This window comes from Phyllobates terribilis, unplaced genomic scaffold (assembly GCF_046119375.1).
Source record: "Phyllobates terribilis strain yellow unplaced genomic scaffold, ASM4611937v1 Scaffold_14__1_contigs__length_39327217, whole genome shotgun sequence".
NCBI classification, from domain to species: domain Eukaryota; kingdom Metazoa; phylum Chordata; class Amphibia; order Anura; family Dendrobatidae; genus Phyllobates; species Phyllobates terribilis.
This window is the reverse complement of record NW_027362774.1, coordinates 30,232,742-30,246,760: the sequence shown is the minus strand read 5'-3', so window position 1 is coordinate 30,246,760 and position 14,019 is coordinate 30,232,742. Positions and strand designations below refer to the sequence as shown.

The following is a 14,019-nucleotide window of genomic DNA, read 5'->3' as shown; positions in this document are numbered from 1 at the left end:
GGAGTTCTCCGATCACTGTTTGATTATGTTTTCTCTCGACGTTACAGAGACTCCTCGGATGGGAAGAGGCTATTGGAAGCTGAATTCGTCACTCCTTGAGGAAGAAGCTGTAAGACGGTCTTTTGAGGAATTCTTTCAGAGCCAGGTACCATTGCTGGGCCTAAGTAACACTAAGTCGGAGTGGTGGGAGATGTTCAAACATCGGGTGGCGAGATTCTTCCGGCAGCTCTTGAACCTCAGAAGCCTGAACAGGGATCGCCTGTATCAGAGCCTGAGGAGGAAACTCGAGCATCTTGTCTCGACTGGAGGTAGCCGCGAGGAGATCTCCAGAGTGAAGTCCTTGCTGAAGAGGTGTCAGTACGATAGGCACGCATCTTTGGTTTTCGAGAGGGACTACGGGAAGTACTGCTCGCCCGACCCTTACAGAAACTGTAAGATGTCAGTGAATAGTAAGATAGTGACGGGGCTGGTGGACAGTACGGGGTCCCTGAGAAGGTCCAGATCAGGGATCTTGGAGGTTGTCAGTTCCTACTACTCGCACCTCTTGGGAAGGAGGGAGCTTGATCGTGACGGGATGTCGGCTTTCCTGGCTGAATCTGTTCCTGAGCCAGGGGCTGACCTCTCGCTGGGCGATTTGGCAGAAGCGATCAAAGAAGAGGAAGTGAGACTGGCGATCGATGGGTTAAGGCCCAAAAAGTCGCCAGGTCCGGATGGCTTAACATCCGAGTTCTTTAGGACCTTTAGGGACTCTTTGGTCCCCCTCTTGACTCAGGTGTTTAACGAGTGTCTCTCCTCGGGCACTCTGCCGAGATCATTAAGGAGGTCAGCTTTGATCATTTTGTCAAAGGGTAAGGATCCGTCACGCATTGAGAACTGGCGTCCCATAGCACTTCTCAATGTGGACAGGAAGATTTTGGCTAAGATACTTTTCAACAGGCTGGTGAAGTTTGCACCCCGGCTCCTTTCGGAGGTTCAGCACTGTTGCGTTCCTGGCCGTAGCACTTTTAGTGCTGTTCTAGGTGTCCGAGAGGCCGTGGAGCAAGGCAGGGCGGGCCTCTGGAAGGGGTTCTTGCTGACCCTGGATCAGGCAAAAGCCTTTGATCGGGTTAACCACGAGTACCTCTGGTCCACTCTTTTGAGGTATGGTCTGCCTGGAGGGTTTGTGGACTGGCTTAAGACCTTGTATGCAGGGGCTGAGACTTTCCCTCTGGTGAATGGGTGGATTGGACGACCTTTTGGGGTAGGATCCGGTGTCCGTCAGGGCTGTCCTCTTAGCCCTTTGCTTTACGCGTTTGCGATCGATCCCTTCCTCAGAAGGATCGATTGTAGACCGTTGGCGGGGGTGCGGATGGGCGGGGCGGCGCCGGAGACTATCCTGAGGGTGGTGGCCTACGCGGACGATGTCACCGTCTTTGTTTCTTCGCAAGAGGAGGCAGCAGCGGTGATGTCAGAAGTGGAGCGCTACTCGGAGGCATCCGGGTCCAAGATCAGCCAGGATAAGTGTGAGAGTCTCTGGCTGGGAGGCGGAGATCCCGGGTTTGATCTTCCGGACACCCTCCCCGAACCCCAAGAACATGCCAAAGTCCTGGGCATCGAATTTGGCCAGAGTGATTACCCCACGAAAAACTGGGAAGGCAGAATCAAAGGTGTCGCCCAAAGAGTGGACCAATGGAGGGGTTGGTCTTTGACCCTGAGGGAAAGGGTTGGCCTGTGCAAAGCTTTCCTGCTCCCCTTGCTAATCTACCTGGGCAGCGTCTGTGTCTTGCCAGAGCCTCTCTGGACACGGGTCTACAGTCTGTTCTTCCAGATGTTATGGGGGAACAGACTGAACCTAGTCAAGCGGGAGGTCACTTACCGCACGAGGAGACTAGGGGGTTTGAATATGGTGAACCCCGTGGTGTTCCTAGTGAACACTTTCTTGAAGGTGAACGTGGCAAACCTCTGGAAAGAGAGGGCTCCTCCGTGGGTATTCTCCTGCAAGGGATGGTTTCAGCCTTTCTTCCAGGAATGGGAGACAGGGGGAAGAGTGAAGGATCTCCGCACACCACACGGGCATCTCCCGGCTTATGTTACCCCGGTTCTGAAAATGATCCGCCGGTGGGGTCTGGGAATGTGGGAGGTGAGGTCCCTCCCGAGGAAACTCCTCGATATGAGGGTCTTGCTTTCTCATTTTCAGAGTCCATTGGCCCTCAAAGACTGCCCAAGTCGGGATCTGGAGGTTGGGTTGAGTTTGTTAAATTCTACCAGGATCCCCGAGAAGTACTGGGACTTGACTTGGCGCTGCTTCCATGGTAAGCTGTATGTGAGGGACAATTTTTGAAGTACAGGAGCTCCGAGGACAGGAATTGCCCCCGTGAGGCTTGTGCTAATGTGCTGGAAAGCATGGAGCACTTCCTGCTTCATTGTCCCTTTAATACAGAGGTGTACAACAGGGTGGGGGCTTCCATTGGTTGGCCGCGGCTGGCTACTCTGTCCTACGCCGGGTGGGCCTATGGAGCGTTCGGAGACCTTGGGAGAAGGGACCGAGACACTTTATTCATAGTCAGCGCAGTGGTGAGGTATTTCACGTGGAACGCACGAGTTTTAGTCTCGACGCAGAGTAAAATCCTCCATGTAGATGAAGTCTGTAGGAACATCCTAGGTGACCTGGTGAAGGTACGTTCTCTGGAGTATGAAAGACTGGGTGCCCGGAGGGCGGCCCGTCTCTGGAGGGGCTTTATCCTTCAGGGTGCCTTAGTCCGGTAGTACTCCTATACCCTGGTGGTGGGCTGATGTCTTTCCACCCTAGATTTTTGTTTTGTATTTCTGTCTCCTGAATAGAAGGTTTGCCGGCATCGAACTTGAGCCTTGGATGGTGAGTGTGTAGGTTGTGTCCTGTATATATTGTATATAATGTATAATAGGGGGTTTTAGTTAGGTTGGGTGGGGGATTTGGGGGGGGTTTTCATCGGCGGTGATAAGAGGACTGATCTGGCCTGGTCCAGGCCCCGCCTGGGGAAAAACTCTGGGGCCTGATCCTAGCTCGGAGTAATCCTGAACTTTGTGGCCAGAGCTAGATCAGGGGTGGCGGGATAGTTAGTGTAGGGCTGTGTTTTATGTATATATATTAAAAATATAAAAAAAATAAATAAATAAAAAAAAATAAAAAAAAATTGTTCATGTCACTATTGTATATCTTGTTATTTTTGGTTTTCTGTGGTGTGAATGAGGTGCGGTAAGGGGGTGACTGTAAGGTCAGGCAGTGGGACCAGTAGGTTAGTGTTAGTGTCCGGTTGTATATACGTTATATTAGGTTTAGTGTTTTATTGTATATAATCTTGTATATAGGACGGTGTTTTATGTGTATATAGGACGGTGTGAGTGTTGTGTGGGATTGTATATAGTAGGATGAATGAAGCTGGGCCGGGGGTCTTATAGGTTTTATAATAGTTATTTCTTGTATATATATATATATTCCTGCGGTAATTTATTTTGTTTCTATTTTCTGTGATTTGTCGTCTTGTTTTGTTCTTATGTTCGGTGTCCTGTAATGTATTATTGTTCTGTCATGTACTGTATATATACAGGAGGAGTGGTACTGTGCAGTGTATATATACAGGAGGAGTGGTACTGTGCAGTGTATATATACAGGAGGAGTGGTACTGTGCAGTGTATATATACAGGAGGAGTGGTACTGTGCAGTGTATATATACAGGACAGGGGGAGTGGTACTGTGCAGTGTATATATACAGGACAGGAGGAGTGGTACTGTGCAGAGTATATATACAGGACAGGAGGAGTGGTACTGTGCAGAGTATATATACAGGACAGGAGGAGTGGTACTGTGCAGTGTCTATATACAGGACAGGAGGAGTGGTACTGTGCAGTGTCTATATACAGGACAGGAGGAGTGGTACTGTGCAGTGTATATATACAGGACAGGAGGAGTGGTACTGTGCAGTGTATATATACAGGACAGGAGGAGTGGTACTGTGCAGTGTATATATATATAGGACAGGAGAAGTGGTACTGTGCAGTGTATATATACAGGACAGGGGGAGTGGTACTGTGCAGTGTATATATACAGGACAGAAGGAGTGGTACTGTGCAGTGTATATATACAGGACAGGAGGAGTGGTACTGTGCAGTGTATATATACAGGACAGGAGAAGTGGTACTGTGCAGTGTATATATACAGGACAGGAGAAGTGGTACTGTGCAGTGTGTATATACAGGAGGAGTGGTACTGTGCAGTGTATATATACAGGACAGGAGGAGTGGTACTGTGCAGTGTATATATACAGAACAAGAAAAGTGGTACTGTGCAGTGTATATATACAGGACAGCAGGAGTGGTACTGTGCAGTGTATATATACAGGACAGGAGGAGTGGTACTGTGCAGAGTATATATACAGGACAGGAGGAGTGGTACTGTGCAGTGTATATATACAGGACAGGAGGAGTGGTACTGTGCAGAGTATATATACAGGACAGGAGGAGTGGTACTGTGCAGTGTATCTATACAGGACAGGAGGAGTGGTACTGTGCAGGGTATATATACAGGACAGGAGGAGTGGTACTGTGCAGAGTATATATACAGGACAGGAGGAGTGGTACTGTGCAGTGTATCTATACAGGACAGGAGGAGTGGTACTGTGCAGGGTATATATACAGAACAGAAGAAGTGGTACTGTGCAGTATATATATGCAGGACAGGAGGAGGGGTACTGTGCAGTGTATATATATATATAGGACAGGATGAGTGGTACTGTGCAGTGTATATATATAGGACAGGAGAAGTGGTACTGTGCAGTATATATATGCAGGACAGGAGGAGTGGTACTGTGCAGTGTATATATACAGGACAGGATGAGTGGTACTGTGCAGTGTATATATATAGGACAGGAGAAGTGGTACTGTGCAGTGTATATATACAGGACAGGGGGAGTGGTACTGTGCATTGTATATATATACAGGACAGGAGGAGTGGTACTGTGCAGTGTATATATACAGGACAGAAGGAGTGGTACTGTGCAGTGTATATATACAGGACAGGAGGAGTGGTACTGTGCAGTGTATATATACAGGACAGGAGAAGTGGTACTGTGCAGTGTATATATACAGGACAGGAGAAGTGGTACTGTGCAGTGTGTATATACAGGAGGAGTGGTACTGTGCAGTGTATATATACAGGACAGGAGGAGTGGTACTGTGCAGTGTATATATACAGAACAAGAAAAGTGGTACTGTGCAGTGTATATATACAGGACAGCAGGAGTGGTACTGTGCAGTGTATATATACAGGACAGGAGGAGTGGTACTGTGCAGTGTATATATACAGGACAGGAGGAGTGGTACTGTGTAGTGTATATATACAGGACAGGAGGAGTGGTACTGTGCAGTGTGTATATACAGGACAGGAGGAGTGGTACTATGCAGTGTGTATATATAGGACAGGAGGAATGGTACTGTGCAGTGTATATATACAGGACAGGAGGAGTGGTACTGTGCAGTGTATATATACAGGACAGAAGGAGTGGTACTGTGCAGTGTATATATACAGGACAGGAGGAGTGGTACTGTGCAGTGTATATATAAAGGACAGGAGAAGTGGTACTGTGCAGTGTATATATACAGGAGGAGTGGTACTGTGCAGTGTGTATATACAGGAGAAGTGGTACTGTGCAGTGTATATATACAGGAGGAGTGGTACTGTGCAGTGTGTATATACAGGAGAAGTGGTACTGTGCAGTGTATATATACAGGACAGGAGGAGTGGTACTGTGCAGTGTATATATACAGGAGGAGTGGTACTGTGCAGTGTGTATATACAGGAGGAGTGGTACTGTGCAGTGTATATATACAGGACAGGAGGAGTGGTACTGTGCAGTGTGTATATACAGGGAGTGGTACTGTGCAGTGTGTATATACAGGAGGAGTGGTACTGTGCAGTGTATATATACAGGACAGGAGAAGTGGTACTGTGCAGTGTATATATACAGGACAGCAGGAGTGGTGATGTGCAGTGTATATATATAGGACAGGAGGAGTGGTACTGTGCAGTGTATATATACAGGACAGGAGGAGTGGTACTGTGCAGTGTATATATACAGGACAGGAGAAGTGGTACTGTGCAGTGTATATATACAGGACAGGAGGAGTGGTACTGTGCAGTGTATATATACAGGAGGAGTGGTACTGTGCAGTGTATATATACAGGAGGAGTGGTACTGTGCAGTGTATATATACAGGACAGGAGGAGTGGTACTGTGCAGTGTATATATACAGGACAGGAGAAGCGGTACTGTGCAGTGTGTATATACAGGACAGGAGGAATGGTACTGTGCAGTGTATATATACAGGAGGAGTGGTACTGTGCAGTGTGTATATACAGGAGGAGTGGTACTGTGCAGTGTATATATACAGGACAGGAGGAGGGGTACTGTGCAGTGTGTATATACACGACAGGAGGAATGGTACTGTGCAGTGTATATATACAGGAGGAGTGGTACTGTGCAGTGTGTATATACAGGAGGAGTGGTGCTGTGCAGTGTATATATACAGGACAGGAGGAGGGGTACTGTGCAGTGTGTATATACAGGACAGGAGGAATGGTACTGTGCAGTGTATATAGACAGGAGGAATGGTACTGTGCAGTGTATATAGACAGGAGGAGTGGTACTGTGCAGTGTATATATACAGGAGGAGTGGTACTGTGCAGTGTATATATACAGGACAGGAGGAGTGGTACTGTGCAGTGTATATATACAGGACAGGAGAAGTGGTAATGTGCAGTGTGTATATATAGGACAGGAGGAATGGTACTGTGCAGTGTATATATACAGGAGGAGTGGTACTGTGCAGTGTGTATATACAGGAGGAGTGGTACTGTGCAGTGTGTATATACAGGACAGGAGGAGTGGTACTGTGCAGTGTATATATACAGGAGGAGTGGTACTGTGCAGTGTATATATACAGGACAGGAGGAGTGGTACTGTGCACTGTATATATACAGGACAGGAGGAGTGATACTGTGCAGTGTATATATACAGGAGGAGTGGTACTGTGCAGTGTGTATATACAGGAGGAGTGGTACTGTGCAGTGTATATATACAGGAGGAGTGGTACTGTGCAGCATATATATACAGGAGGAGTGGTACTGTGCAGTGTATATATACAGGACAGGAGGAGGGGTACTGTGCAGTGTATATATACAGGACAGGGGGAGTGGTACTGTGCAGTGTATATATACAGGAGTGGTACTGTGCAGTGTATATATACAGGAGTGGTTCTGTGCAGTGTATATATACAGGAGGAATGGTACTGTGCAGTGTATATATACAGGAGGAGTGGTACTGTGCAGTGTATATATACAGGAGGAGTGGTACTGTGCAGTGTATATATACAGGAGGAGTGGTACTGTGCAGTGTATATATACAGGAGGAGTGGTACTGTGCAGTGTATATATACAGGAGGAGCTGTACTGTGCAGTGTATATATACAGGACAGGAGGAGTGGTACTGTGCAGTGTATATATACAGGACAGGAGGAGGGGTACTGTGCAGTGTATATATACAGGACAGGAGGAGTGGTACTGTGCAGTGTATATATACAGGAGGAGTGGTTCTGTGCAGTGTATATATACACGAGTGGTACTGTGCAGTGTATATATACAGGAGGAGTGGTACTGTGCAGTGTATATATACAGGAGGAGTGGTACTGTGCAGTGTATATATACAGGAGGAGTGGTACTGTGCAGTGTATATATACAGGAGGAGTGGTACTGTGCAGTGTATATATAAAGGAGGAGTGGTACTGTGCAGTGTATATATACAGGAGGAGTGGTACTGTGCAGTGTATATATACAGGAGTGGTACTGTGCAGTGTATATATACAGGAGGAGTGGTACTGTGCAGTGTATATATACAGGAGTGGTACTGTGCAGTGTATATATACAGGAGTGGTACTGTGCAGTGTATATATACAGGAGGAGTGGTACCGTGCAGTGTATATATACAGGAGGAGTGGTACCGTGCAGTGTATATATACAGGAGGAGTGGTACTGTGCAGTGTATATATACAGGAGGAATGGTACTGTGCAGTGTATATATACAGGAGGAATGGTACTGTGCAGTGTATATATACAGGAGGAGTGGTACTGTGCAGTGTATATATACAGGAGGAGTGGTACTGTGCAGTGTATATATACAGGAGGAGTGGTACTGTGCAGTGTATATATACAGGAGGAGTGGTACTGTGCAGTGTATATATACAGGAGGAGTGGTACTGTGCAGTGTATATATACAGGAGGAGTGGTACTGTGCAGTGTATATATACAGGAGGAGTGGTACTGTGCAGTGTGTATATACAGTTCTGACCCTCGCCACCAACTTCTCTCAGTGGCTCTGGCCCCCGCCGACTTCTTCTTTCAGTAGCTCTGACCCCCGGCCACTTCTCTCAATGCCTCTGACCCCTTCTTTCGGTGACTCTGACCCCCCGTTCCTTGTCTTCATGGCTCTGATCCCTTGGGCTTTTGTCTCCATTGCTTAGAACCACAGCCCCTTCTCTCGGTGGCTCTGACCCCCGGCCCCTTAACTCTGTGACTCTGACCCTACAGCCCCTTCTCTCGCTGGCTCTGAACCACCGGCCACTTCTCTCGGTGGCTCTGACCCACCGGCCACTTCTCTCGGGGGCTCTGACCCCCCGCCATCTTCTCTCGGGGGATCTTACCCCCCCCCCCCCCCGTTCAGCACCTTCTCTCGGGGGGTCTGACCTCCCGACACCTCTCAATCACTCTGACGCCTGTCGGCTCCTTCTTTCAGTGGCTCTGACCCCTTGACTCCTTCTTTCAATGGCTCTGACCTCTGCAGACTCCTTCTTTCAGTGGCTCTGACCCCCGGCCCCTTAACTCTGTGGCTCTGACCCCTGGCTCCTTCTCTCAGTAGCTCTGAACCCCAGCCCAGTATCTCTGTGCTTCTGAACCCCCGGCCCCATGTCTAAGTGGGTCTGACCCCCGGCCCTATCTCTTGGTGGCTGTGACCCCCCCCAGGCCCTTCCCTCACTGGCCCTGATCTCCGGCCCCTTCTCTCAGCAGCTATGACCCCCACACCTAGTCTCCATGGTTTGAACCCCTGGGCTCTTGTCTTCATTGCTGTGAACTCAGGCCCCATCTACCATTGGCTCTGACCCCCAGCCCCTTGTCTCCGTGCCTCTGATCCCTTGGGCCCTTGTCTCCATTGCTCTGAACTCCCGGACCCTTGTCTCCATTGCTTTGAACCCCAGGCCCCTTAACTCCATGGCTCTGAACCCTTAGCCCCATGTCTCTGACCCCCAGCCCCTCACCCTCAGTGGCTCTGACACCCGGCCCCTTCTCTCAATGGCTATGACCCCATGGGCCTTGACTCCATTGCCGTGAACCCTGGCCCCATCTCTCAGTGGCTCTGACCACCGACCCCTTGTCTAAGTGACTCTGATCCATTGGGCCCTTGTCTCCATTGCTCTGAACCCTAGGGGCATTGTCTCCATAGCTTTGAACCCCGGCCCCTTCTCTCCGTGGCTCTGACCCCTCTAACTCCTTTTTCCCAGTGGCTCTGAATCCCGGGTGGGCTCATAACTCCGTGGCTACGACCCCCAGCCCCTTCTTTCAATGGCTCTGACTCCCGACCTCCTCTCTTGGAAGCTCTGACCCCCACCCCTTGTTTCCGTGGCTCTGAACCCCTGGTCCCTTAACTTCATGGCTTTGACCCCCGGCGCCTTCTCTCAGTGGCTCTGACCCCCGGCGCCTTCTCTCGGTGGCTCTGACCCCCGGCGCCTTCTCTCGGTGGCTCTGACTCCCGGCGCCTTCTCTCGGTGGCTCTGACCCCCCGGCGCCTTCTCTCGGTGGCTCTGACCTCCGGCGCCTTCTCTCGGTGGCTCTGACCCCCTGGCCCCTTCTCTCGGTGGCTCTGATCCCCCGGCCCCATCTCTCGGTAGCTGACCCCCCAGCCCCTTCTCTCGGTGGCTCTGACCCCTCGAACCCTTCTCTCGGTGGCTCTGACCCCCCGGCCCCTTTTCTCGGTGGCTCTGACCCCCCAGCCCCTTCTCTTGGTGGCTCTGACCCACTAGCCCCTTCTCTCGGTGGCTCTGACGCCCCAGTGCCTTCTCTCGGTGGCTCTGATCCCCTGGTGCCTTCTCTCGGTGTCTCTGACCCCCTGGCCCCTTCTCTCGGTGGCTCTGACTCCCCGGCCCCTTCTTTCAGTGGCTTTGACACCCGGACCCTTCTCTTGGTGGCTCTGACCCACTAGCCCCTTCTCTCGGTTGCTCTGACCCCCAGTCCCTTCTCTCGGTGGCTTTGACCCCCCCGGCCCCTTCTCTCGGTGGCTCTGACGCCCCGGCCCCTTCTCTCGGTGGCTCTGACGCCGGCCCCTTCTCTAGGTGGCTCTGACCCACCACCCCTTCCCTCGGTGTCTCTGACCCCTGAGCCCTTAACTCCATGGCTTTGACCCCCAGTGGCTCTGACCCCTGGCTCCTTCTCTCGGAGGCTCTGACGCCCAGCCCCTTCTCTCTGTGGCTCTGACCTCCAGCCCCTTTTCTCTAGGCTCTGACCCTAGTGCCTTCCCTCGGTGGCTCTGAATCCCCGACCCCTTCTCTCGGTGGTTCTGACCCCGGCGCCTTCTCTCGGTGGCTCTGACTCCCAGACCCCCTTTCTCGGTGGCTCTGACCCCTGGGCCCTTAACTCCATGGCTCTGACCCCCCAGCCCCTTTTCTCGGTGGCTCTGACCCCCAGCCCCTTCTCTCGGTGGCTCTGACTGCAGGCTCCTTCTCTCGGTGGCTTTGACTCCCCGGCCTCTTCTCTCGGTGGCTCTGACCCCCCGACCTCTTCTCTCGGTGGCTCTGACCCCCCGGCCTCTTCTCTCGGTGGCTCTGACCCCTTAACTCCATGGCATTGACCCCCAGTGGCTCTGACCCCTTCTCTCGGTGGCTCTGACCCCCGGCCCCTTCTTTCAAATGCTTTGACTCGTCAACTCCTTTCTCGGTAGCTCTGACCTCCGGCCCCTTCTCTCAGCAGTTCTGACCCCCACCCCTTGTCTCCGTGGCTCTGAACCCCTGGTCCCTTATGTTCATGGCTTTGACCCACGGCCCCTTTTCTCGGTGGCTCTGAACCCCCGGCCCCTTCTCTCGGTGGCTCTGACCCCCTGGCCCCTTCTCTCGGTGGCTCTGACCCCCTGGCCCCTTCTCTCGGTGGCTCTGACCCACTAGCCCCTTCTCTCGGTGGCTTTGACCCCCCGGCCCCTTCTCTCGGTGGCTCTGACGCCGGCCCCTTCTCTAGGTGGCTCTGACCCACCACCCCTTCCCTCGGTGTCTCTGACCCCTGAGCCCTTAACTCCATGGCTTTGACCCCCAGTGGCTCTGACCCCTGGCTCCTTCTCTCGGTGGCTCTGACGCCCAGCCCCTTCTCTCTGTGGCTCTGACCTCCAGCCCCTTTTCTTTAGGCTCTGACCCTAGTGCCTTCTCTCGGTGGCTCTGAATCCCCGACCCCTTCTCTCGGTAGTTCTGACCCCGGCGCCTTCTCTCGGTGGCTCTGACTCCCAGACCCCCTTTCTCGGTGGCTCTGACCCCTGGGCCCTTAACTCCATGGCTCTGACCCCCCCAGCCCCTTTTCTCGGTGGCTCTGACCCCCCAGCCCCTTCTCTCGGTGGCTCTGACCCCCAGCCCCTTTTCTCGGTGGCTCTGATTGCAGGCTCCTTCTCTCGGTGGCTTTGACTCCCCGGCCTCTTCTCTCGGTGGCTCTGACCCCTTAACTCCATGCCATTGACCCCCAGTGGCTCTGACCCCTGGCCCCTTCTCTCGGTGGCTCTGACCCCCGGCCCCTTCTTTCAAATGCTTTGACTTGTGACCTCCTCTCTTGGTAGCTCTGACCTCCGGCCCCTTCTCTCAGCAGTTCTGACCCCCACCCCTTGTCTCCGTGGCTCTGAACCCCTGGTCCCTTATCTTCATGGCTTTGACCCACGGCCCCTTTTCTCGGTGGCTCTGAACCCCCGGCCCCTTTTCTCTGTGTCTCTGACCCCCTGGTGCCTTCTCTCGGTGTCTCTGACCCCCTGGCCCCTTCTCTCGGTGGCTCTGACCCACTAGCCCCTTCTCTCGGTGGCTCTGACCCCCTGCCCCTTCTCTCGGTGGCTCTGATCTCTGGCCCCTTCTCTCGGTGGCTCTGACCCCCCAGCCCCTTCTCTCGGTGGCTCTGACCCCCCGGCCCCTTCTCTCGGTGGCTCTGACCCCCCGGCCCCTTCTCTCGGTGGCTCTGACCCCCCGGCCCCTTCTCTCGGTGGCTCTGACCCCCCGGCCCCTTCTCTCGGTGGCTCTGATCCCCGGACCCTTCTCTAGGTGGTTCTGACTTCCTGGCCCCTTCTCTTGGTGGCTCTGACCCCCGGCCCCTTCTCTCAGTGCCTCTGACCCCTTTTCTTGGTGGCTCTGACCCTCGGCCCCTTCTCTCGGTGGCTCTGACCCCCGGCCCCTTCTCTCGGTGGCTTTGACCCCCTGGCTTCCTCTCTTGGTGGCTCTGACCCCTGACCCCTTCTCTCAGTGCCTCTGACCCCTTTTCTTGGTGGCTCTGACCCCCGGCCCCTTCTCTCGGTGGCTCTGACCCCCGGCCCCTTCTCTCGGTGGCTCTGACCCCCTGGCCCCTTCTCTCGGTGGCTCTGACCCCCTGGCTTCCTCTCTCGGTGGCTTTGACCCCCGGCCCCTTGTCATTTTGACCTTCAGGTCCAGACGTTTGTGGTCTGGGACTGATGAGAGATGTGATATTTCCAAGGATGTGAAGGATTCTCCCCATGGATGGTGGATGATGGTCATGGTCCCTTGGTGATAGTACCATGATGATAAGATGGAGTAGACTGCAGCAGGAGGAGTGGATCTTGGTGCCGCATGATGCCCGCCAGGTGCGGGGGGCAGCGGGTGACATCCCTGGTAACACCCTGGTAATGCAGGGGTGAGATGCTCTGCAGCAGCCCAGCCTCCTGGAACTTACACAAAGATGGCAGCCCCTCCCCCACTGCTGGGAGATGACAGACCCCGGGAGATGAGTGTGGGACCCCCTTTACCTTCATGTCATTGATGATGGCCTGGAAGAGCCCCCCCAGCGCCCCGCACTCCTTGTCCACCGCCTCCATGCTTCGCAGATGTTGGGGTCCCGGGAGTCCAGCGGGTGACAGCAGACGCGGCTTCCACAGGGTCCGGAGAGGGGAGTCCCGACAATGCCCGATCAGTCAGTGCCCGCGGTCAGACGCCCCATGTCCGGGGAGCAGCAGCCGCCCAGCATCCTCCGGCCAGGGGAGAACGGGGGCAGAGACGGGAGCAGAGACGGGAGCAGGGACGGGAGCAGGGACGGGAGCAGGGACGGGAGCACCGGGCTCTGCAGCGATCTGCCTGCCTGCTGCCTGCACTGCAGACTGGGGAGAGGGAGGAGGAGGAGGGACGGAGCTGTCACAGCCGGAGGGAGGGGGCGCTGTCTGTAACATGGGGGGATCAGAGCTCAATCCCCGGATCATCCCCGGACACATGGACTGACAGACTGCCCCGACCTGCCCCAGTGACGTCACCTGTATGCCCCAGAACAGCCCCAGTGACGTCACATGGATGTATATACCCCAGCACTGCCCCAGTGACGTCACATGGATGTATATACCCCAGCACTGCCCCAGTGACGTCACATGGATGTATATACCCCAGTGACGTCACCTGTATGCCCCAGAACAGCCCCAGTGACGTCACATGGATGTATATACCCCAGCACTGCCCCAGTGACGTCACATAGATGTATATACCCCAGCACTGCCCCAGTGACGTCACATAGATGTATATACCCCAGTGACGTCACATAGATGTATATACCCCGGCACTGCCCCAGTGACGTCACATAGATGTATATACCCCGGCACTGCCCCAGTGACGTCACATAGATGTATATACCCCGGCACTGCCCCAGTGACGTCACATAGATGTATATACCCCAGCACTGCCCCAGTGACGTCACATAGATGTATATGCCCCAGTGACGTCACATAG

General features: G+C 53.3%; 1 protein-coding gene across 4 annotated transcripts in view; it reads right to left on the bottom strand.

Moving 5' to 3' along the window:
- The window catches only part of MTSS2 (MTSS I-BAR domain containing 2), a 117,446-nt gene extending 103,999 nt beyond the window's left edge, over positions 1-13,447 (bottom strand). For 3 of the 4 annotated variants that reach the window (XM_073659823.1, XM_073659824.1, XM_073659826.1), the window contains exon 1: positions 13,056-13,446. In XM_073659823.1, the coding sequence (XP_073515924.1) occupies positions 13,056-13,124 (69 nt within the window). In that variant the 5' untranslated portion in view covers positions 13,125-13,446. Of the gene's footprint in view, positions 1-13,055 lie in introns of all 4 variants that reach the window. The other variant, XM_073659825.1, reaches the window with a different exon arrangement.
- Positions 13,448-14,019: the final 572 nt, after the last annotated feature.